The 26,121-nt window shown below is 45.1% G+C and overlaps 2 protein-coding genes across 2 annotated transcripts in view; both read left to right on the top strand.

Moving 5' to 3' along the window:
- The window catches only part of LOC144819772 (neuronal acetylcholine receptor subunit alpha-7-like), an 892,484-nt gene that overhangs the window by 521,585 nt on the left and 344,778 nt on the right, over positions 1 to 26,121 (top strand). The gene's annotated exons all lie outside the window — the stretch shown is intronic.
- On the top strand, positions 44 to 2,058 carry LOC144819135 (uncharacterized). The gene is made up of 3 exons (XM_078677120.1): positions 44 to 202; positions 633 to 1,355; positions 1,954 to 2,058. The coding sequence occupies exons 1-3, from the start codon at positions 44 to 46 to the stop codon at positions 2,056 to 2,058; spliced, it is 987 nt and encodes a 328-aa protein (XP_078533246.1).

Genomic DNA, 26,121 nt, shown 5'->3' with positions numbered 1-26,121 from the left:
CTTACAGTGGTGTCAGAAGTGGGATATCGCCATTTGATACAAAATGACGCAACCAGTGACTGTGCAAGATATGATAACGCAGCTGGCGGAGGGTCAGAGACATTTGCAGTTAGTGTTTGAGCAGCAGAATGAGCATGCACGAAAAGAAAGGGAGGCGTTTCAGACGGCTTTGAAAGAACAAGCAACATTGTTAACAAGTTATGTTATGTTATGTTATTTATTCTTTTGTATAGCGCAACGGTTACTCAAAAAGAGTGTCCCGGCGCTTTAGGTAAGGGGAACTAATTCGGAATAACATAACACAGTTAAAAAGAGAACACAACACACACAAAGACGAAGAGGGACTGCTAGGGAGGCCTACTGGGTAAACAACCAAGTTTTAAGACCTCTCCTAAAATCCAGAAGAGTAGTAGCCCCCCGAAGTGGAAGTGGAAGCAAATTCCACATCTGTGGGGCCAGCAGACTGAAAGAGCGGCCGCCCAGGCGAGCTCTCATGACACGAGGGACAGCCGCCAGAAGCAAAGATTCAGACCGCAGAGAGCGGCCCGGCTGGTAAAAGACCAATCTCTTTTGGAGATGCTTTGCTCCCACAGCGTGGAGTGCCTTGTAGGCCAATATCATGGCCTTAAAAGCGATCCGTTTACGGTAACCAGAAAGTGCAAGACACGGCTATCCTCCGTCTTACAGATGTAATTTCTAATGCCCGGGTCCACCCCAATATTCCCGGTAATGTGTTACAAAAGTTCCAAGAAGGAGAAGATCCTGACTTCTTCTTTACCAATTTTGAAAGGGTTGCTACCACCGCTACGTGGCCGGTAGAAAGGTGGGGACAATATATAGCACCATTATTATCTGGGGAACTACAGGCTGCGTACCAAGCAGCTAATCCAGCTGGAGTAACTCCCTACCCAGAGATAAAGAAAGCAATCCTCGAAAGACTAGGGTGTGACCAAGAATATTATAGGGCCCGTTTTCGTAAGGAGAAGTGGGTCACAGGTGACAATCCCCGAGCATTATTTTACAGAGTCAGAGATTTGGGAAGCCGGTGGCTACAACCTAGTACTGCCACCATGGATGAGGTTACAGAACAAGTTTTTCTAGAACAATATCAAGAGGCGTTACCGGTGAATACCAGAGCCTGGTTAAAGCAACATCCTGGATTAACTTCCCAATCTGCTATCGAGCTAGCTTGTGCATATCACAGGTCCCCCGACTTCAAAGCTTCTGCTGGTAGGACCCCCATTATACTTCCCAAACCTGTCCCACGAGCTTCCAATGATAATGTAGAGAAACGCCCCTTTCCTACGATTAGAACCCCACAAAAACCTTTTCTAAAACCCAACTCTCCTGTTCAGGTAGGACCACAATGCTTTAGATGTGCCGAGTGGGGACATATATCCCGAAACTGTCCCTTAAACAATGATGGATCTGAACCAATGGAAGTGGGTTGGTCCCGAGGGCGAGTGTTGGTCACAGGTCAAGGTAGAAAAACGTACAAGAAAACTATCAGACTGAATGGGAAACCTATTGATGCTCTGTTAGACACCGGGTGCCACCACACGGTAGTAGTACAAGACTTGATACCCCTGAATTCTCTGTGTGAGGGAGAGATTGTTCTAGTGTCCTGTGTACATGGAGACGTTAAAGAATATCCTTTAGCCGAGGTCTTGCTTGAAATAGACGGTTATCCACAAGTCTGGAGAGTGGGAGTGGTTCCCCGACTTCCTGAAACTATTTTGTTAGGAACAGACCTGCCTAAATTTCATGACTATCTAATGGAAGCCTCAGAGCAAGAAGCCAGAGCGGAATGGCTACAGGAGGCTCCGTTTGTTAGTGAAAACATAGTTCAACCCAGAGACTGAGAGCAGAAATCCAAAAATGAGAAGAGAAGAGACAAAGAGAGATATAACAGTGCATATCAGTCCTTAGCTTCATGTTTGCTTTCTTCCCCAGAGCACGGAGATACTCCTGCTCGAAGCTTCCGTACAGCTCAGAAAGATGACAGCACCCTCACGAATGCATGGAGTCAAGTACAAGAGAGTGTCTCAGAGAAGGTAGGACCCTATTTTTGCATAAAACAAGGGTTACTGTATCGAGTGAGTGAGGGAGCAACTGGAAAAGTAGAACAGTTATTGGTACCTGTAGCTTTTCGGGAACAAGCTTTGCAATTAGCCCACAACCAGACGGGTGGGGGTCACTACGGGCAGGAGTTAACTTTGAAGTATCTGCTGGATCGATTTTACTGGCCAGAGGTGTATAGGGAAACTGCGAGGTTTTGTGCTACATGTCCAAAATGTCAGTTGGTAAATCCTTCCAGAGACAAGAAAGTACCCCTTTGTCCCTTACCCATTATCGATGTACCATTTCAGCGTGTGGGAATGGACCTCGTAGGTCCGTTAATTCCTTCCGCCAGAGGGCATCAATATATTTTAGTGCTAGTGGACTATGCAACAAGATATCCGGAGGCTATACCTCTGACAAGCATGACTACGCTGACTGTGGCTCAGGCTATGATATCGTTCTTCTCACGAGTAGGATTTCCTTTGGAATTGTTGACCGATCAGGGAACTCCTTTTATGGCGAAGCTCATGAAGGAAGTATGTTCCCTTTTGGGAGTTCAACAGATTAGGACGGCAGTCTATCACCCACAAACCGACGGTTTGGTGGAAAGATACAACCGAACAATTAAGACCATCCTGAAGAAGTTAATACGTGAGACAGGGAAGGATTGGGACAGAAAGTTACCTCTGGTACTCTTTGCTATTAGGACACACGAACAGAAATCCACGGGATTCTCTCCATTCGAGCTGTTGTTTGGGAGAAAACCCCGTACTTTACTTGACATGGCAGCTGAGCAGTGGACTGAGGAAGAGGATGAGGGGAAACCGCTATTAGGATATATGCAGACCCTCAAAGAAACTTTAGCTACCCTATGGGATACAGTGCACCAAAACATGGACAAAGCGCAAAGTAGACAGAAAGAGCAGTATGATAAAACAAGTCAGCCAAGGGAATTGAGGGTAGGAGACAAGGTCCTGATTTTACTCCCTTCTTCTGATAAGAAGTTATTGGCTACTTGGCAAGGCCCTTATACCGTTACCCAGAAAGTTACCCCTGTTTCTTACAGAGTAGCAGTACCACACACTAATAAGGTGGGGCAGACATATCACATTAACTTACTGAAGAAATGGGAGGAACCAAGTACAGGATCTCCAGAGACAGAAGTAGTCCAATCCATAAATCACGTGACCATCACTCCCTTAGAGTTACCTCAGGAGATGGGGAGGGATGAACAGGAGGAACGACCAGCTATGGGTCCTCAATTGACTATAGACGAAAAACGACAATTGGGACAGTTACTTGACCAGTATCCTGAACTTACTTCAGGAAAACCGGGGAGGACGTCCCTGGTAGCCCATGATATTGTTACCGCTCCAGGAAGAGTGGTGAATGTGAGACCATACCGAATACCTGAGGCTAGGAGAGAGGCAGTAGAACAAGAAATAGAGAAGATGTTACAGGCAGGTATCATTGAACCTTCCCAAAGTAATTGGCGATCTCCCATAGTTTTGGTACCAAAACCAGATGGCAGCATCCGTTTTTGCATTGACTTCCGCCAAGTGAATGCTCACTCGAAATTTGACAATTATCCCATGCCTTGAGTAGACGAGCTAATTGAGAAACTGGGGGAGGCTAGAGTGATGTCCACCATTGATTTAACCAAGGGCTATTGGCAAATACCTCTAACAGAGACAGCTCAAGAGAAGACAGCTTTCTCCACACCCTCAGGGTTATATCAATTCAAAGTGATGCCATTTGGGCTACATGGAGCCCCGGCTACCTTTCAGAGACTTATGGACATATTACTAAAAACCCATCACAATTATGCCGTGGCTTATCTGGATGACATTGTTGTGTATAGCCCCGATTGGAAAACTCATCTCAAACATGTGGAAAATGTATTTGGAACTCTGGCTCAGGCAGGATTAACCATAAATCCAAAGAAAACCCCTCTGGGTACTCATCAGATAAATTACTTAGGCTACACCATAAGTGAGGGAACCTTAAAACCCCAAGTAGACAAATTGGAAGCTATCAAAAACATTCCCCGACCAACCACCAGAAAAGAAGTACGAACTTTCTTAGGGTTGGTTGGATATTATCGAAGATTCATTCCCCAGTTATCTGACGTGGCCAGCCCTCTCACAGACCTATTGAGAGGAAAACCTTCAAGAGCAAAAATTGGGTGGGGTCTAACACAAGAGAAGAGCTTCGAAACCCTAAAGTCGGTCTTGTGTCAAGCTCCGCTTTTGACTTGTCCCGATTACAAAAAGACCTTTGTTCTACAAACAGACGCCTCAGATAAAGGACTGGGAGCTGTATTATCTCAACCCGATAATCAGGGATTGCTTAAGCCAGTACTGTTCTTGAGTCGCAAATTATTCCAGAGGGAGACACGATATGCCACCATGGAGAAGGAATGCTTGGCAATCAAATGGGCAATGGAATCTTTGCAATACTATTTGCTGGGCAGAACTTTCTTTCTAGTTACCGATCATGCTCCTCTAACTTGGTTAGCCACCCACAAGGAAACCAATGCTAAAGTGTTAAGATGGTTTTTAGCCTTACAGCCTTTTTCATTTCAGACTCTGCACATGCCAGGGAAGTTCCAAGGAAATGTAGATTATCTCTCCAGATTTCCGACAGCTGAATGGCCCGATCGTCCATCTCCAGAAAAGAGGCAATGTGATAGAGAGCACCCTATCACCCAGGTTAATGAGCACTTCAAGATGGTGTCCAGTGGTCCACGTCAACCAGAGACATCAAGCGGTCTAGTCTACGGCGCACGAGAGGAAAAGAAGCCCGAACAGGAGTTAAAAGGGAACCGTTGGTTCAGGTGGGGGCCGTCTGGTGATTGGAGACCCGGAGGAGAGAGAGCTGCGTCGGACAACGGCAGGGGAGAGGCCGGGACTACGCAGGACCAGAGATCGGACAACGAAGTTCATGGCATCGGAGTAAAGAGCCGAGACGAAGGAAGCACGGAGTCGACGACTCGACGGAACGGCGGAGCTGACCTACGGGAGGTTTCCCCAACACACACCGTGCTCGTATCCGGCTGTCCCACCGAGCAACAGAACACCGCGATAGCCAATGCTACGGTCACCAGGGACCGTAGCCCCAGGCAAGTGACGTGGGGAGAACGGTGGAGGAGGAGGTTGGAGGGCTCAGGACTGTTGGGCTTGTGGCATAAATAAAGTTGTGCACGCTGCATGCGAACACTCTTTTCTTCACTCCCTGTGGCCCTGGTTCCCTTACCCTTCGTCCAAGTTAGGAAATTCCTAGCCTCGGTGTCCCAGAATCTTGGTGACGGGTGCATGCATAGAGCGTTAAGAACTTATACAGTTCGTGACGGTAGTGTCTTTCTGTTTGCCTTTTGGGAACGTCGATGCGAGTCACTTGCAAGGAAGAGTAAGCCCGAGACAAGAGAATTCGAGAACTGCTTCCATGAACTCCAGTGACCCTGCCCGATATGCTTTGTTGAATTGCTACTGAGTTTCTATGAAAGATTTATCCTGTTAAAACGCTGAAATAAAAGCTTATGTTGCTACTGTCAATGACTGTTTGAAAGGGTTAATTAAGTGCCAGGAAGAGAAACGCTTACAAGGAATTTGTTCAATAAGGGACTACGAGGAAGTTTGTTTTTCATGTTGATAGGGAAGCGCGTCACATGGTGTGTATTCTCCTCATTGGAAGGTCGCCGGTACCAAGAACATTAGCGTGGTGGAATACAGTTGTTCACTGCTTCTAGTAGAGGAGTGTTAGTTGTCTAGCTGATGATAAATGCTAACTTTTTAAAACATTTTTCAAATACCTTAATTGAGAAGAATCAAGGCAGACACATCGTGCAATATCGCAGTGCAACTATACAAAACAGTGAGTAGGTCGAGCGTACCATTACAGAGAGGTGTCAACTGTCAGCACAGTAAATAATCATGAGGATAATGTTGCAGCTCCACCACACCAAGGTCCCCGCCTCGTGGGGTAACACAAACAGAACAGTATCATCAGTGAAGGGCTAAGGAAAGAAGGGCAGGAGCGCCCATGGCAGGGGGGAGAGGCAGTCACAGACCAGCACCGGCGGCCGCCGAGGACCCAGGGCCGGCGGGGAGCGCGGGAGACGCAGCGCCACTGGGGTGGGAACAGGAAAGAAGGTAGGTAACCAAAGGGCCCCAGATGTCAACAGGTCGGGACCTAGCAGGCATTAAATCCCAGAACTCCGATAGGAGAGTCTGGCTCCGAGAGGCGTTCTCCAGCCAGCTCTCAACCTTGGGAGCAGGTCTGCGACCCCAACTCATGACCATCCTACGACTAGCAAGGACCAGCAGCATCGCGATCAGATGGCGAGAGATGTCAGGGCAGAATTTGACAAAACCGAGAAGGAACAGAGGTGGATCAGGGTGCACCGTAGCGCCAGTGATGTCAGAAATGGCGGAACACACCACCTGCCAGAACTCCGAGACCCTAGGACAAAGCCAAGCAAGATGAGCGAAGTCCACTGCAGGAGCAGCGCAACACACACAATTGTCTCCAGGAGTGAGCCCTAGCCTGTGGAGCTGCACCGGGGTGCGGTAAAGCCTATGCAAGTACTTGAAATGGATCAAATGAAGCCGGTAGTTTGGTGACAACTTCTTCGTCTGATTACAGCAATAAAGCCAGCGAGATGTCGGTACCAAGATCAGCACCCCATGCCTCCCGAGCACGATCAGAGGAAATGGGGGCGGACACTAGAGTGAGAGCATATAATTTGGTAACTAAGTTGTGCGGGACGAGGAAGAATAGATGAAATCCAGAGCCGGCATGGTGGGTGGGGGCTGAGGAAAAGTGGGATGCAACTTTTGGCACGTGGCGCGCAGCTGGTAAAAGAGAAGAGTGTCCCGCAGCCCGAGGTGTCAGGGAGAGTATAAAAGGTGTTCTCCGGATAGAGATCCGCCACTGTCGTCTGGCCAAGCGCGTCATACTCCTGGACATGCTGGAGGCCTGAAGTGAGGGAAAATCCGGGTGGTTCTCTATGGGCACGAAGTTGGCAGAGAGCAGGGGGATGCCAAACCGCCGGCGCAGGCCAGACCAGGCCCATCGCAGCGTCTTGACCGTGTCAAACCCGCCCCGAGGGCGCACCGTGGGCGCAAACAAAGCTGTGGACAGAGGCCAGGGAGATGCTACATCTGTCTCAACTGCGACATGAGGTTGATAAGGGGGAGGGTCAGATCCAATAGTGCAGGAAGCTGGTCTGGGCGCACAGGGCATAAAGCTTGAAGTCAGGCGCGCCCATCCCGCCGGCAGACATGGGTAGAGTGAGGATGTCATAAGCTACTCTTGGCTGTTTACCCGCCTAGACCAGCAAAATGATAAGGGAGTGGTATTTGCGAAAGAAATGGAGGTGAGGGGGATAAGGATATTTAAAAACAATAGAGGAATTTTGGAAGGACAACCATTTTGGCGACTGTGATGTGGCCCGCCAAAGACAGCGGAAGCCGGCTCCACAATAGAATCCTGGATTCCAGTCAGTCTACCGCACACCCAAAGTTTGATCTCCACAGTTCATCCGGATCCCTACTCAGCCAGATGCCCAAATAGTGCGTGGGGCCAGAAGCCCACACAAATGGAAAATCAGGTGACAATGGCACAGTGGTGTCAGTCAAGGGGAAAAGAACCAACTTGCTCCAGTTCACCTGGATGCCCGACGCCCGCCAAAGCGAATGATCTCCTGGACCATGGGGCTGAGGTTCTCCTGGGGATGATGGACATACAGCGTAACGTCGTCCGCATACATTGAGACTAGCAGGGAACGGGACGAGAAACCAATACCCCTGTGGGTATGGTGCTGCCGCGATCTGGCGGTCAGGGGCTATAGCAAAAAGCATAGGCGATAGCGGGCACCCCTGACGTGTGCCTCGGGCGATAATAAGAGGGTCGGACATTTGGCCATTGATACGGAGACGTGCCGAGGGGTTGGTGTAGAGGAGTCTGACCTTGCGCAGAAAGATGTCACTGAAGCCCATACGCGGCAAGATGTAAAATGAGAATGGCCACTCCAGCGTATCGAACGCCTTATGATAAGTGCTAACTTTGGTTTCACTGTGGGATGGCATATGATGCCAGGATGCTATCTAATTTTGGCTTTTTCACTAGGACTCGATTGATTCACAAGACATTGCGATTAGAGCAGAGCATTTGGGCTTACCGATTTAAGGTACATTTTTTGTAAGTATCTAAACAGAGATGGGTGAAGGGGGAGGCATAAGACACAATTCAAGAACATTTGCAATGTGATTTTGTGAGAGGCTGGCTTAGTATATGGTGTTCACTTATGTAAGTGTAGCACCCTGCACGAATTCAGGCAACCCTTATGGTAATTCTAGTGGTCTTAGACAACCTTAGATAGCTCTCTAAGTGGTAGCTGTGGAAAGCACCCTTCAGACTTAGTCCAGAAGGAGTGTAAAGCATGTTGTTTTACAAGTACTTAAACTTATGGTATAGGTTAGGTGACAAATAATCACACAGTGTAGTTATAAACAATATGTATTTTATTACAAACACTCACTAACACATTGTATTATCTCCTACCCGTAGATATAAACACAATACTTAGGAAATAGATCACGTAAGTAGCACAAATATACAATGGTCTCCTGGGGGAGACCAAACCATATACTAAAATAGTGGAATGCGAACCACGACTCAAGACAAGAGTGAATCCACAGGACATAGAAGAGCCAGGGACCCAAGGAACCACCCAAGGTGAGTATCTAGGAACCCCACAGATATCGTGTGCAGAGCGGAAACACAACCGCATGCTCAATGTTAGAAAATGGGTAAGTCGAGGTTGCAGTTTTAAACAAAAAGGACCCTTCCCAGTGGACCTTGGAGCCACCCCGTGGGAAATGGAAGGTTGGAGAGTCACCCCACTTGTGGATGCCCAGTATAACCACACCAGGGAAGCCGGGTGCAAATGTTTCAAGTGATGCCGGAAAACGCCGTAGACCACAATGGAGGATTCAGGGAAGAAGCTGCTGGAGAAGAAGACGAAGGAGTCCATTGGAACGCAAAGGTGGATTCAAGATTAGAAGAACCTGCAAACAGAGGGGACAGAGTCTATTCCACTCTGGGGTGACCAGGAGGCACGGAAGAAGAATGCCCACCGATGTCGGGGATACAAGAGAGGTTGACGGTGCCCTAGAAATTGCAGCTGTGCGGACCAGTCGATGCTGTGGAATACCAGGAGCCATTTGTGAGTTGTTCCACGTCGGATGTTGAGAGCCAGGGGGTCAGTGTCCGGCAGGTACACCAACAGGCCTTGGCAGCAGCAAGCAGGTTATTTGACGAAAAAAGGGGCAGTGTCAGGACCAGCAAGCTCCAAGTTACTCACCACGAGCAGGTAAGTCGGAGCAGGCCCGAGCAAGCAGGGGAGCCTACTGGAGCCAAAGAAGACCCTCAAGAGGACCCATGGGCCAGAGGCACAGGAGTAGCAAGATGACCTTGTGCAGCTCACCAATGAAGAAGGCGCATGGTGCAGAGGAAGTGGTGAGGGCGAAGATCGTGCCTGAAGGAGTTTATTGACGTTGGAGCTTCTTGGAGTCAGAAGATCTCTGGAGGAGAGAGTCAACACGCCTTGGCAACGGCAAATGGACGCAGTGAACAGAAGTTCTGTTTCAGCGCTTCCAACGAGGGATACTGGCCTCAAACTCGGTATGAAGACAGTGCAGGCCTTGAGGAATTTTCAAAATGAACACCAGTGTTGCTGAGCCTTTCGGAGTCCGTGGGACTCTAGGATCAGCAGACCGGTCAGTTGTGTTGCAGAGCCTGCAGATGCAGAAGAGTGATTCCTTCACTCCAAGGTAGATTCCTTCAGGTGTCTTGGATGTCCACGGGTCTGGTGAAGAACCTGTATGGAGCATGGGCACAGATGTTGCAGAAGACCAGCAGGACAACGAGACCAGGAGCAGCAGGAATCTTCCCTGTTGCAGTCTCGGTTCCCAAAGCGAAGTCCAGAGTGTCCCAATGGTCGAAGTTGAAGTGGTGTATGATTTTAATCTTGTCCCACAACTAATCTTGGGACCCACCCACAGGAAAGCTCTTAAGTACCCTTACGAAAGGGTTGGGACTATTCAGGGGTCCCTCCCACAAAAGGGACTGGACAGTGGGGAGGATACTCCCATGTCCTTTGTCCAGTTTCGCTCCACAGCGGGAGCCAACGGCTCCTTGAACTCGCTTGATCTGGAGTATGCAAACAGGGCACCAAATGTGCACTTCAAGTAGTCTCAGTGGCGCTGGCAAGTGCCCCCACCCTCCCCAATATACTAAACCCTGTCTGGGAGGTGGTCACACCTCCCTGTGACAGGATATATTTTGTTCTGTCACCCCCTGCTCAAGCTTGGTTCAGCTGCAGGTGAGCAGAAACATGTCTCTGGTCAGAAGCAGCTCTAGCCTGCTGTCCAGTTCTGGAAGACTGGTATGGGGAGCACTGAGGACCTCCCAGAGGAGCTTTACAGTGCCCCAACATGTTTGATACCAAAAATGACAGGGTTCGTTACAGCCCATTTAGAGATGGTCATCGCGTACTGACTCTATAGCCACTCTATATGTCATAATGGCTGATACACTTACATCCCAGGAGAATAGACTCTGAAGGTTGTAGGGGTACCCTGCTCATGCAGGAGCACCCTCCCACTCAGGACCCAGCACCCTGCCTTCAGGATTGAAAGGCCTGCCTTAGGGGTGACTTATAGGTTTTAAGTGTTGTGACCTCAGATATAGGGAAACCTGTATCTGTCGTAAGTGGTGCTACCCCTGGTATACCTATGCCCTGGGTACCTTAGTACCATATACTAGGGACTTAAAGGGGTATACCAATAGCCAATCTGGAGTGTACCCAAGTACTCACCATGTCCAATTTAGGGAAGAAGCACAGAGCCTGGGATCCTGATTAGCAGGGTCCCAGTCAGACTAGTCAGAAAAACATAATGACATCAGCAAAAAGTGGGGGTGACCATGAAAGCAGATCCTACTTTCTTACAGATATATTAATTTTTCAGCTCAGGTGGATGACACCTTTCTGTTTAGAGCTTTGGTTATCGAAATAGGAACACCAACTTGTTTTACAGGTGGGAACCCAAATGCATGTTGAGAGTTGGAGTGTCTTGGACATAGGAAGGGGCACAAGTACATTTTTAGAACTCTTGACTTTGAACAGTTGGACACTGTGTTACGGTGTTCGTGCTTATAGTTTCAGTTCACAAACTCTTCAGTGCAGCAATGATTAAAGGCTGATAGTTTATTTTAGTTGTAAGTTTGATTGGTGTATGCAGGGAAATAAGAATCACAGACACTGATCAGTTTATCAGCACTGCATACTGGTTTACCAAACACTGGTGGTGGTAGGGTGACCTCACGGATATGGCTTTATATGAGTAGAAAAGGTCAACCAGATGGTTTTCAGGAGTCACACATAAGTCTTCATAAACCAATTTTTCTCTCTTTTATATCTACTTTTCCTTTTTTTGCTTCTGGTAGGGCCAATGGGTAAAATTAAGAGTCACTGTTTTCAACATGCTAGTAAACTGAGTATCATTGCATTTAAAGTCACCCCTGATGAAGGGTGGAATCACCCAAAATGCATTGGGATCAACTTACAAGCCATGATTTCAAGATGTTTTACTTTCTAAGAATATATTTAAGTGCAAACTAATGTGATGTAACAGAGTTTGACTAAACAAAGCATTGTATTGTGCATAATACTTTTGTTAATGCAATAAAAGTACCATTTTGAAAATGGAGATTTCGAGTGAAATATTGATTGTAATTTCAACAGTGTGGATTACAATTGATCCTATGGGCTTTCATAGTAGTGCACTTTGTTTCAAGGATACCTCCAGGTAAACTAGGGGAGTACGGGAAAGCTTTATTTTGCTAGGTCGACACAGCAGTGTAAACTGAACAAACAAGCCAGAGGCATGTTTAAAGGGCTACGTTTTTGGGTGGCACAATCAGTGCTGCAGGCCCACTGAATCACCTAATTATTAGGCCCTGGGCATATGTAGTGCACTTTACTAGGGATTTATAAATAAATTAAATATGCCAATTAGGTATAAGCCAATGTTAACATGCTAAGAGCGGAGGGCACAGGCAATTTAGTGCTGGTTAGCAGGGGTAAAGTGTGCAGAGTCCTAAAAACAACAAAAACGAAGCCATCAAAAACAGGGGGTCTGAAGGCAAAATGTTAGGGGAAAACTACGCCAAGGATGCCAGTTCTAAAACATGTCCCCCTCAGCTCAAAGTGTGGATAACTACCTAACCTCTTGTGAGTTCTCTTCACTAAGGTGGAAGAACCTACAGAGATCATCAGCATTGGCATGCTCTGTTGCAGGATGGCTTCCATCGTAAAGTTTATTCCCTATAGGGAGATGGACCACATCAACAGTTTGGAATTTTCATCCCTCATGTGGATTAGCCATCTGAGGGGTCTGTGGTCTGTCTTAACCCGGTTAATCACCAAGCAAGTATGGGCTCAGCTTCTTCAGCCCCTAGAACACTGCAAAGGCTTCCCTTTCTTTTGCACCCCACCTCTGCTCCAGGAGAAGTACCTCTTACTGATGAAGTCTATAGGTTGGTACAGGCCTCAACGTTTAGCTGTGATAGCCCACCCCATGCCATACTCTGAGGCATCTGTCTGCACAATGAATTCTTAGAAGAAATCAGGGGCCTTGAGCACGGGTGCTGTACACATGGCCTTCTTCAGAGTGTTAAAATCTTTCGTGGGTGACGTGGCCAGGCAAGATGGCTGGGTGGACGTGATCCACACTAGCACCTGAGCCTCATAGCTGTCGGACACTGATACGTGACAGCAAGATTGCCAAATCTCTCCAGAATCAGTCCAGAAGGTGGAGTGGCTGCACCCGGAGCCCGGGAGACCAAATCTGGCTTGTAAACGGTGTAAATAGTTTTTGAGGCAGTGCGGAGCAGAGCGAGATACCAAAATGATGCTGAAGGCCTTGTCCGCGTGGAGCCGGGGGGGGGGGGCGAATGAGGACAGGTGGCTATACTCCAGCCCAGAAGACGAGCAACGAAAAAACAACCCACTGGCAAGTGAAGCGCCAAGGCGATGGGGGCCAGCGATAGGCTATCCTTAGTGGCGAAGTGCCCACATGATCTGGGGGGGGGAGATTGCCCCAGATCATGGCTGCACGATAAGGCTGAGACCTACCTTACTCAAGGTGCCGCGTGGCTGATGCGGAGCGGCACTTTTGTAACGTCTGGTGAGGGCTCCTCCCCCTAACCCCGAGTTTATCCACACCATGGCAGGGAGGGAGTGGGCCCAAAGCTGGACCGAATTCTGAGAGATGTGTCTGACTTCAAGATGGCACCCGGACCGGGTACACACCAGGTTTATAAGATAAAGCGAGAATCATCTCTCTGAGGGGGCTAGGAAGCAAAGGACAATAAGCTGGCGCATACAACCCCTGTTTCATAACTTTAAAGACAGCTGAGCAGCACTTTGCTACACCAAAAGTCACAATAAACGCCAGACCCTAAGATGGCTGCCTAAGGCTGAATTACAAGAGAGTTACTACTGAACTGGCTGCTCACTGATAGAAGGTCACAAAATAGCAATAGCCGGCACAAAGGGGCTGTTATTTGGATGTGGGGGGGTTGCCTGCCAAAGTGAAGAAGTTCTACAAACCTGCCCATATGCCACCATGCAAGGCGGTGAACAAGGTCTCTAACATTTTTGCGCCTGCAGAGAGGAGACAAGCCCACAATGAAGGGGGGCAAGCAAGCTTGATGGCACTCACCAGGGAGGACCTAGTGGCCTCACTCAGGGACTTTAAATAAGAATCCTGCACAGAGATCAAACAAGACTTACAGACTTCCATGGATCAGCTAAAGGCCGATCTCACCGAACGCATGTCTGCCCTCCAGCAAGATTTGGATGCTGTGGGCTCCAGGGTCCTGGAGATAGAAGACTAGACAAAAGAGTTGGACACTCGCACTCTGATGTTACAGAAGAAACAACAGGATCTCCAGACGCAACTCCAACAGGTGCTCCTGAAGGCAGAAGGCTTAGAAAAGAGGTCCGGAGGGAGAACATTAGAATAAGGGACCTAGATGAAGGCGCAGAGGGGCCGGATCTGGAAGCCTTCATTGAGGGGCTTTTTGCTGAGATTGTGAGGCCGTGCCAGATGAAGATCAAGATTGACAGGGCACACCGCTTGGGAACCAGCAGTCGGGTGAATGACGACGTACACGTGACATTCTCGTCAAGCTTCACTCTTTTAAAACAAAAGAAGCAATTCTGCAGGCCGCAATAAAAAAAAGAAGAGACCTCTTTCCAAGGTTACAAGTGTCTACTGTTCCAGGATATGGCCCCCTCTACATTGGTGCACAGACAAGAACTCGAACCGATAATGTCCGAACTCAGAGAAGACAACAAAAGGTACAGATGGACTTTCCCCTTTAGTCTAGCATTTGAACTCAATACCAAAGCTCACCACATCTCCAACCTGGAGGAGGGTCTCCACATTCTTGGTCTCCCTATCCCCGAAGTTGAGGGTGGCCAAGTTCCTACGAGAGGGCCGGGCGCGACAAAAGGAACTTCCTTCTGATGGCGCACGATCTCCAAAGGCAAGTCCAGCCAAAAATGAAGTTAAAAGGGATGAAGAGAACTACGGTACAAGATACACTTTCACAATAGGGCAGCATTACCCCGGGACATACACAACGAAGGGCAAAATGTGGGTGAAGCCTCATCTGCGCGATACTCACAGCCGACTTTGCGCAATAGACCATAGTTTAACATAAACTCCTATTTGGTCTTCTTTGTATGAAGCAAACGACAGTCGGGGTGTCGGGCACTGACTGAGTCGCCTGCTACCATGATCTCAATCTTCAAGACTGAATCTACTGGGAATCCATTGGATACTCAGCGTAAGTTTTCTTGGGTTACCTGTTCTTTTTGTTTTTTTTGGGGGGGGGGCTGGTTGTGGCCACGAGGGACAGTCGGACAAATCATGTAGGATGGGAGTGCAGGGTGTCTCTCTGTTGCCAGCTTGGTCGGGCTCGGATCACAATGGGGGTATTTGGGGGGGGAGGTCGCTGGTCACAAGGGAGATGCATGAGAGGAGGAGGGTGACTACAAGATGGTATCAATAGCCTCATGGAATGTAAAAGGTCTGAACTCGCCTCTCAAAAGGCAAAAAATATGGAAGTATCTGACAGACCACCAGTTTGAGGTGGTAGAGCTGCAGGAAATACACCTTATAAAAACCAATGAGCTACGACTTTGCCACAAAAGCTACCCCTTAGTCTACAGATTATCAGGCATCTCTAAACAGAAGGGAGTTGCATTTTTACTTCGCAGCATGGCAAAATTCCAACCTGAGGCCATAAAGGCAGACAGAGAGGGAAGGGGAATCGGGGTAAAGAGAAAATTGAGAGGCCGGCTCTGCACATTCATCTCCGTGTACGCTCCCAACACAGGATAGCCAGTGTTTTTTACCTCCCTACTAGACCTGATAGGCGGGTTCGCAGAGGGCCCAACGGTTCTTGTGAGTGATTTTAACCTGACCTGGCATGCTGAGATGGACAATGCTCACCCCCACAAGGCAGTCACAAGCAACTTTCCCAAAGGAATCAAACAGAGAATACATGTCTTAGGTCTGAGGTATGAAAACAACAATGTCCCAACTGGTATTAGTTAAAGACAACTAATAAAGATATGTAAAATACATTATCAAAAAGGAAAACAAGGAGTCTCTATGTAATTCTGACAGGTGCAAGGAGCATCATTTTATGTATAAAAGGTTTTTGGGGAAAAAGGGGCAGAATTATACAAAACAGTTATAGCAGCACTGCAGAATATAAATCACAATGATTGAGGTAACAACCCAAATTGTACAAGGTGCTCTAGGTGTGACAGTGAAAACCAAGATAGCGACGCAAGTGACAATGTGCAACAGCGTGAATGGCGCAAGGTGACTGGTGAATATATATACAGTGTATTCTTTAGCATACGGCGGTTCCAGATGGATTAATGATTCATTTTTCAGATATTCAAATGTTCAACCGCTTCGTATTTCGCGCCAATATTTGCGCTGAAAGGTCGATGGCGTTTCGATCCAGATAACTATAGGATCTTCATCAGGACTGGGTCGTGGGCAGTGCTGGTGGTAGATATGTGGGTAATCAGTCGCCGAATTGCGTAGACAGCAAGTGCTTGGATCCGAGCTGTACTTGAAATACTTGGCCAGGTTTAGAGTAATTTGGTCCCGTGGCAATCCCAGGAGTGGGATTAGCAGCAATGTAGATTAATAAACACGTATATTAATTTTAGTCGTGAGGACCAGGGTCGGATATCTAGAAATGACTCCCGATCGTGACGCAAGTAAATTGCCAGGGCGCCGGTCCCTGACGTGGACAGCTAGTTGAGAATGAATCTCTAACGAAGACAACTTCGCGGTCAATCCAGGGGAGCGAAAGTCTCTAGAATAGGGCGACTGATTACCCACATATCTACCACCAGCACTGCCCACGACCCAGTCCTGATGAAGATCCTATAGTTATCTGGATCGAAACACCGTCGACCTTTCAGCGCAAATATTGGCGCGAAATACGAAGCGGTTGAACATTTGAATATCTGAAAAATGAATCATTAATCCATCTGGAACCGCCATATGCTAAAGAATACACTGTATATATATTCACCATTCACCTTGCGCCATTCATGCTGTTGCACATTGTCACTTGCGTCGCTATCTTGGTTTTCACTGTCACACCTAGAGCACCTTGTACAATTTGGGTTGTTACCTCAATCATTGTGATTTATATTCTGCAGTGCTGTTATAACTGTTTTGTATAATTCTGCCCCTTTTTTTACCAAAAACTTTTTATACATAAAATGATGCTCCTTGCACCTGTCAGAATTACATGTTTTCCTTTTTGATAATGTATTTTACATATCTTTATTAATTGTCTTTAACTAATACCAGTTGGGACATTGTTGTTTTCATACCATTACGCCCCAATCCCAACATGGTTGACGGATCACTGACAGAATATCGACTGTCAAAATATCGACAGTCAAAATATCGAGGTAAAAATATAGAATGCCAGAATATCGGCCCTTATCTACAAACGGGTAAGTACAAAAATATCGACTCCAAAATATCGATAGGAAAAAATATAGACAGTCAAAATATCGATTTTTTAAAATATCTTAAAAGTAATTTTAAAGTACTATAATAATAAATATAACTATTTTAAACATACTTAAATAAACTTAAAATTAATAAATAAATATTGTAACTTAAAAAATATATATTTTTAAAACATATATATATATATATATATATATATATATATATATATATATATACACATATTATTGGATAGCGTAGGGGTAAAAATTACTATTCCAACCCCATCGAGTGCAACAGTAGGGAAAGCGTTGGATAGCGTAGGGGTAAAAATTACTATTCCGGCTCCAGAGAGTGCAACAGTAGGGAAGACATTGGATAGCGTAGGGGTAAAAATTACTATTCCCACTCCAGTAAGTGCAACAGTAGGGAAAGCGTTGGATAGCGTAGGGGTAAAAATTACTATTCCCACTCCAGAGAGTGCAACAGTAGAGAAAGCGTTGGATAGTGTAGGGGTAAATATTACTTTTCCCACTCCAGAGAGTGCAACAGTAGGGAAAGCGTTGGATAGCGTAGGGGTGAAAATTACTATTCCCACTCCAGAGAGTGCAACAGTAGGGAAAGCGTTGGATTGCGTAGGGGTAAAAATTACTATTCCAACTCCAGCAAGTGCAACAGTAGGGAAAGCGTTGGATAGAGTAGGGGTAAAAATTACTATTTCCACTCCAGAGAGGGCAACAGTAGGGAAATCGTTGGATAGCGTAGGGGTAAAAATTACTATTCCCACTCCAGAGAGTGCAATAGTAGGAAAAGCGTTGGATAGCGTAGTGGTAAAAATTACTATTCCCACTCCAGACAGTGCAACAGTAGGGAAGACGTTGGATAGCATAGGGGTAACAATTACTATTCCAACTCCAGCGAGTGCAACAGTAGGGAAAGCGTTGGATAGCGTAGGGGTAAAAATTACTATTCACACTCCAGCGTGTGCAACAGTAGGGAAAGCGTTGGATAGCATAGGGGTAAACATTACTATTCGCACTCCAGAGAGTACAACAGTAGAGAAAGTGTTGGATGGCGTAGGGGTAAAAATAACTTTTCCAACTCCAGCGAGTGAAACAGTAGGGAAAGCGTTGGATAGCGTAGGGGTAAAAATTACTATTCCCACTCCAGAGAGTGCAACAGTAGGGAAAGCGTTGAATAGTGTAGGGGTAAATATTACTATTCCCACTCCAGAGAGTGCAACAGTAGGGAAAGCGTTGGATAGCGTAGGGGTAAAAATTACTATTCCCACTCCAGAGAGTGCAACAGTAGGGAAATCGTTGGATGGCCTAGGGGTAAAAATTACTATTCCAACTCCAGCGAGTGCATCAGTAGGGAAAGCGTTGGATAGAGTAGGGGTAAAAATTACTATTCCCACTCCAGAGAGTGCAACAGTAGGGAAAGCGTTGGATAGCGTAGGGGTAAAAATTACTATTCCCACTCCAGAGAGTGCAACAGTAGAGAAAGCGTTGGATAGTGTAGGGGTAAATATTACTATTCCCACTCCAGAGAGTGCAACAGTAGGGAAAGCGTTGGATAGCGTAGGGGTAAAAATTACTATTCCCACTCCAGAGAGTGCAACAGTAGGGAAATCGTTGGATGGCCTAGGGGTAAAAATTACTATTCCAACTCCAGCGAGTGCATCAGTAGGGAAAGCATTGGATAGAGTAGGGGTAAAAATTACTATTCCCACTCCAGAGAGTGCAACAGTAGGGAAATCGTTGGACAGCGTAGGGGTAAAAATTACTATTCCCACTCCAGAGAGTACAACAGTAGAGAAAGTGTTGGATGGCGTAGGGGTAAAAATAACTATTCCAACTCCAGCGAGTGCAACAGTAGGGAAAGCGTTGGATAGCGTAGGGGTAAAAATTACTATTCCCACTCCAGAGAGTGCAACAGTAGGGAAATTGTTGGATGGCGTAGGGGTAAAAATTACTATTCCAACTCCAGCGAGTGCAACAGTAGGGAAAGCGTTGGATAGAGTAGGGGTAAAAATTACTATTCCCACTCCAGAGAGTGCAACAGTAGGGAAATCGTTGGATAGCGTAGGGGTAAAAATTACTATTCCCACTCCAGAGAGTGCAACAGTGGAGAAAGTGTTGGATGGCGTAGGGGTAAAAATAACTATTCCAACTCCAGCGAGTGCAACAGTAGGGAAAGCGTTGGATAGCGTAGGGGTAAAAATTACTATTCCCACTCCAGAGAGTGCAATAGTAGGAAAAGCGTTGGATAGCGTAGGGGTAAAAATTACTATTCCCACTCCAGAGAGTGCAACAGTAGGGAAATCGTTGGATGGCCTAGGGGTAAAAATTACTATTCCAACTCCAGCGAGTGCATCAGTAGGGAAAGCGTTGGATAGAGTAGGGGTAAAAATTACTATTCCCACTCCAGAGAGTGCAACAGTAGGGAAAGCGTTGGATAGCGTAGGGGTAAAAATTACTATTCCCACTCCAGAGAGTGCAACAGTAGAGAAAGCGTTGGATAGTGTAGGGGTAAATATTACTATTCCCACTCCAGAGAGTGCAACAGTAGGGAAAGCGTTGGATAGCGTAGGGGTAAAAATTACTATTCCCACTCCAGAGAGTGCAACAGTAGGGAAATCGTTGGATGGCCTAGGGGTAAAAATTACTATTCCAACTCCAGCGAGTGCATCAGTAGGGAAAGCATTGGATAGAGTAGGGGTAAAAATTACTATTCCCACTCCAGAGAGTGCAACAGTAGGGAAATCGTTGGACAGCGTAGGGGTAAAAATTACTATTCCCACTCCAGAGAGTACAACAGTAGAGAAAGTGTTGGATGGCGTAGGGGTAAAAATAACTATTCCAACTCCAGCGAGTGCAACAGTAGGGAAAGCGTTGGATAGCGTAGGGGTAAAAATTACTATTCCCACTCCAGAGAGTGCAACAGTAGGGAAATTGTTGGATGGCGTAGGGGTAAAAATTACTATTCCAACTCCAGCGAGTGCAACAGTAGGGAAAGCGTTGGATAGAGTAGGGGTAAAAATTACTATTCCCACTCCAGAGAGTGCAACAGTAGGGAAATCGTTGGATAGCGTAGGGGTAAAAATTACTATTCCCACTCCAGAGAGTGCAACAGTGGAGAAAGTGTTGGATGGCGTAGGGGTAAAAATAACTATTCCAACTCCAGCGAGTGCAACAGTAGGGAAAGCGTTGGATAGCGTAGGGGTAAAAATTACTATTCCCACTCCAGAGAGTGCAACAGTAGGGAAAGCGTTGGATAGCGTAGGGATAAAAATTACTATTCCCACTCCAGAGAGTGCAACAGTAGGGAAGACGTTGGATAGCGTAGGGGTAAAAACTACTATTCCCACTCCAGAGAGTGCAACAGTAGAGAAAGCGTTGGATAGTGTAGGGGTAAATATTACTATTCCCACTCCAGTAAGTGCAACAGTAGGGAAAGCGTTGGATAGCGTAGGGGTAAAAATTACTATTCCCACTCCAGAGAGTGCAACAGTAGAGAAAGCGTTGGATAGTGTAGGGGTAAATATTACTATTCCCACTCCAGAGAGTGCAACAGTAGGGAAAACGTTGGATAGCGTAGGGGTAAAAATTACTATTCCCACTCCAGAGAGTGCAACTGTAGGGAAAGCATTGGATGGCGTAGGGGTAAAAATTACTATTCCAACTCCAGCTAGTGCAACAGTAGGGAAAGCGTTGGATAGAATAGCTGTAAAAATTACTATTCCCACTCCAGAGCGTGCAACAGTAGGGAAATCATTGGATAGCGTAGGGGTAAAAATTACTATTCCCACTCCAGAGACTGCAATAGTAGGGAAAGCGTTGGATAGCATAGTGGTAAAAATTACTATTCCCACTCCAGACAGTGCAACAGTAGGGAAGACGTTGGATAGCGTAGGGGTAAAAATTACTATTCCAACTCCAGCGAGTGCAACAGTAGGGAAAGCGTTGGATAGCGTAGGGGTAAAAATTACTATTCACACTCCAGCGTGTGCAACAGTAGGGAAAGCGTTGGACAGCATAGGGGTAAAAATTGCTATTCCCACTCTAGAGAGTACAACAGTAGGAAAGTGTTGGATAGCGTAGGGGTAAATATTACTATTCCCACTCCAGAGAGTGCAACAGTAGGGAAAACGTTGGATAGCGTAGGGGTAAAAATTACTATTCCCACTCCAGAGAGTGCAACTGTAGGGAAAGCATTGGATGGCGTAGGGGTAAAAATTACTATTCCAACTCCAGCTAGTGCAACAGTAGGGAAAGCGTTGGATAGAATAGCTGTAAAAATTACTATTCCCACTCCAGAGCGTGCAACAGTAGGGAAATCATTGGATAGCGTAGGGGTAAAAATTACTATTCCCACTCCAGAGACTGCAATAGTAGGGAAAGCGTTGGATAGCATAGTGGTAAAAATTACTATTCCCACTCCAGACAGTGCAACAGTAGGGAAGACGTTGGATAGCGTAGGGGTAAAAATTACTATTCCAACTCCAGCGAGTGCAACAGTAGGGAAAGCGTTGGATAGCGTAGGGGTAAAAATTACTATTCACACTCCAGCGTGTGCAACAGTAGAGAAAGCGTTGGATAGTGTAGGGGTAAATATTACTATTCCCACTCCAGAGAGTGCAACAGTAGGGAAAGCGTTGGATAGCGTAGGGGTAAAAATTACTATTCCCACTCCAGAGAGTGCAACAGTAGGGAAATCGTTGGATGGCCTAGGGGTAAAAATTACTATTCCAACTCCAGCGAGTGCATCAGTAGGGAAAGCATTGGATAGAGTAGGGGTAAAAATTACTATTCCCACTCCAGAGAGTGCAACAGTAGGGAAATCGTTGGACAGCGTAGGGGTAAAAATTACTATTCCCACTCCAGAGAGTACAACAGTAGAGAAAGTGTTGGATGGCGTAGGGGTAAAAATAACTATTCCAACTCCAGCGAGTGCAACAGTAGGGAAAGCGTTGGATAGCGTAGGGGTAAAAATTACTATTCCCACTCCAGAGAGTGCAACAGTAGGGAAATTGTTGGATGGCGTAGGGGTAAAAATTACTATTCCAACTCCAGCGAGTGCAACAGTAGGGAAAGCGTTGGATAGAGTAGGGGTAAAAATTACTATTCCCACTCCAGAGAGTGCAACAGTAGGGAAATCGTTGGATAGCGTAGGGGTAAAAATTACTATTCCCACTCCAGAGAGTGCAACAGTGGAGAAAGTGTTGGATGGCGTAGGGGTAAAAATAACTATTCCAACTCCAGCGAGTGCAACAGTAGGGAAAGCGTTGGATAGCGTAGGGGTAAAAATTACTATTCCCACTCCAGAGAGTGCAACAGTAGGGAAAGCGTTGGATAGCGTAGGGATAAAAATTACTATTCCCACTCCAGAGAGTGCAACAGTAGGGAAGACGTTGGATAGCGTAGGGGTAAAAACTACTATTCCCACTCCAGAGAGTGCAACAGTAGAGAAAGCGTTGGATAGTGTAGGGGTAAATATTACTATTCCCACTCCAGTAAGTGCAACAGTAGGGAAAGCGTTGGATAGCGTAGGGGTAAAAATTACTATTCCCACTCCAGAGAGTGCAACAGTAGAGAAAGCGTTGGATAGTGTAGGAGTAAATATTACTATTCCCACTCCAGAGAGTGCAACAGTAGGGAAAACGTTGGATAGCGTAGGGGTAAAAATTACTATTCCCACTCCAGAGAGTGCAACTGTAGGGAAAGCATTGGATGGCGTAGGGGTAAAAATTACTATTCCAACTCCAGCTAGTGCAACAGTAGGGAAAGCGTTGGATAGAATAGCTGTAAAAATTACTATTCCCACTCCAGAGCGTGCAACAGTAGGGAAATCATTGGATAGCGTAGGGGTAAAAATTACTATTCCCACTCCAGAGACTGCAATAGTAGGGAAAGCGTTGGATAGCATAGTGGTAAAAATTACTATTCCCACTCCAGACAGTGCAACAGTAGGGAAGACGTTGGATAGCGTAGGGGTAAAAATTACTATTCCAACTCCAGCGAGTGCAACAGTAGGGAAAGCGTTGGATAGCGTAGGGGTAAAAATTACTATTCACACTCCAGCGTGTGCAACAGTAGGGAAAGCGTTGGACAGCATAGGGGTAAAAATTGCTATTCCCACTCTAGAGAGTACAACAGTAGGAAAGTGTTGGATTGCATAGGGGTAACAATAACTATTCCAACTCCAGCGAGTGCAACAGTAGGGAAAGCGTTGGATAGCGTAGGGGTAAAAATTACTATTCCCACTCCAGAGTGTGCAACAGTAGGGAAAGCGTTGGATAGCGTAGGGATAAAAATTACTATTCCCACTCCAGAGAGTGCAACAGTAGGGAAGACGTTGGATAGAATAGCTGTAAAAATTACTATTCCCACTCCAGAGAGTGCAACAGTAGGGAAAGCATTGGATGGCGTAGGGGTAAAAATTACTATTCCAACTCCAGCTAGTGCAACAGTAGGGAAAGCGTTGGATAGAATAGCTGTAAAAATTACTATTCCCACTCCAGAGCGTGCAACAGTAGGGAAATCATTGGATAGCGTAGGGGTAAAAATTACTATTCCCACTCCAGAGACTGCAATAGTAGGGAAAGCGTTGGATAGCATAGTGGTAAAAATTACTATTCCCACTCCAGACAGTGCAACAGTAGGGAAGACGTTGGATAGCGTAGGGGTAAAAATTACTATTCCAACTCCAGCGAGTGCAACAGTAGGGAAAGCGTTGGATAGCGTAGGGGTAAAAATTACTATTCACACTCCAGCGTGTGCAACAGTAGGGAAAGCGTTGGACAGCATAGGGGTAAAAATTGCTATTCCCACTCTAGAGAGTACAACAGTAGGAAAGTGTTGGATTGCATAGGGGTAACAATAACTATTCGAACTCCAGCGAGTGCAACAGTAGGGAAAGCGTTGGATAGCGTAGGGGTAAAAATTACTATTCCCACTCCAGAGAGTGCAACAGTAGGGAAAGCGTTGGATAGCGTAGGGATAAAAATTACTATTCCCACTCCAGAGAGTGCAACAGTAGGGAAGACGTTGGATAGCGTAGGGGTAAAAATTACTATTCCAACTCCAGAGAGTGCAACAGTAAGGAAAGCGTTGGATAGCATAGGGGTAAATTTTAATATCCCTACTCTAGTGAAAATAAATTAATCTAAGTCACATAATTATAAATGAATCAATTAATACATTTTAATTACCAATTAAACATTAATTAACAATTTATTTAAAATAAATACCAAATAATTATCATGTTTAATTAATTATATTATATTACTTCCCACCCTATTCCCCTATAAACCCACAACCCGCTACTACAAATAAAATATTATTATTCACATAATTATTAATTAAAAAATTAATTAAAAGTAATTATCAATTAAGAATTAATTATTTATCAATTACAAATTAATTACCAATTAATTCAAAATAAATACCAATTAATTAATTTACATATTTAATTAATTATCATTAAATTACTTCCCACCCTTTTCCCCTATAAACCCACAACCCGCTACAGAAAATAAATTACTAAAATTAAAATAATTATCAATTAATCAATTAAAATTAATTACCAATTATATTTTAATTAATTACCAATTAATAATTAATCAACAATTAATTCTAAATAAATAACAAAAAATTAATTAACATATTTAATTAATTATAATTAAATTACTTCCCACCCTATTCCCCTATAAACCCACAACCCGCTACAGAAAATAAATGACTAAAATTAAAATAATTATCAATTAATCAATTAAAATTATTTATCAATCATATTTTAATTAATTACCAATTAATAATTAATTAACAATTAATTCTAAATAAATAACAAAAAATAAATTACTATATTTAATTAATTATAATTAAATTACTTCCCACCCTATTCCCCTATAAACCCACAACCCGCTACAGATTTATATTACACAAAAATAAAAATTAATTTTAACTTACCTAAATTTCGATATTTTTGTTGTCTATATTATGTCTAGTCGATATTATGTCCATTCTATATTTTTGATTCGATATTATGTCCATTTTATTCGATATTAAAATTTTCTAGTCGATATTTTGGTAGCCTATATTATGTCTAGTCGATATTATGTCCATTCTATATTTTTTACTCGATATTATGTCTAGTCGATATTAAAAACTCGATATTTTGACTCTATACCACGGTTGACGGGTACTGTACTCCTGTTTTATCTATTAGGTCTGAGGGACGCGTGGCGGGCGTTATACCCAACCACCAAACACTACACCTTCTTCTCACACGTGCATTTGACTTACTCTAGGTTGTATCACATCTTTATGATTCAATCCCTACTGGGTTCTGTAGGAAAGTAGAATCTGCTTCTTATGGTTACCCCCCACTTTTTGCCTGATGTTACTCTGTTTTGACTAGTCTGACTGGGATCCTGCTAATCAGGACCCGAGTCTATCTGCTTTCTCCTTTAGTATATTATGCCATGTACTTTGGTACACTCCAGATTGGATACTGGGTTACCCTTATAAGTCCCTAGTATATGGTACACATGTACCCATACAAAAGAAATAAGTGTCACTGCACACCTCACTTTTTTATGTAAACCTGAATAGTGTCAGTACTTGGTGGTAAACTGTATATGCGTGCTACCGATGTGTGGAGTGATTAGACCCCTGTCACTCGAAGTGTGAAATGTGAAGAAGGCTCTGGATTCCCAAAGTCTGAACACGGTGCACAGCTTAAAGGACAACAATCTGTTGTCTCTCCATTTGTCTACATAATTTTTTGAACAATAAACAAAAATGATTCAAATATTCATTCAGAACTTAGTTCATTATTTATCTGAAGATTTTAACAAAGAGACATAAACTAATACATGGTCATAGATAATGAACGATAAATAATTTGAACACAAAAATTGACCCAAAAA

The sequence above is a fragment of the Lissotriton helveticus genome, chromosome 2_1 (assembly GCF_964261635.1).
Source record: "Lissotriton helveticus chromosome 2_1, aLisHel1.1, whole genome shotgun sequence".
Lineage (NCBI taxonomy): Eukaryota > Metazoa > Chordata > Amphibia > Caudata > Salamandridae > Lissotriton > Lissotriton helveticus.
Note: the sequence above shows the minus strand (reverse complement) of the source record. Positions and strands in the feature narration are given on the sequence as shown.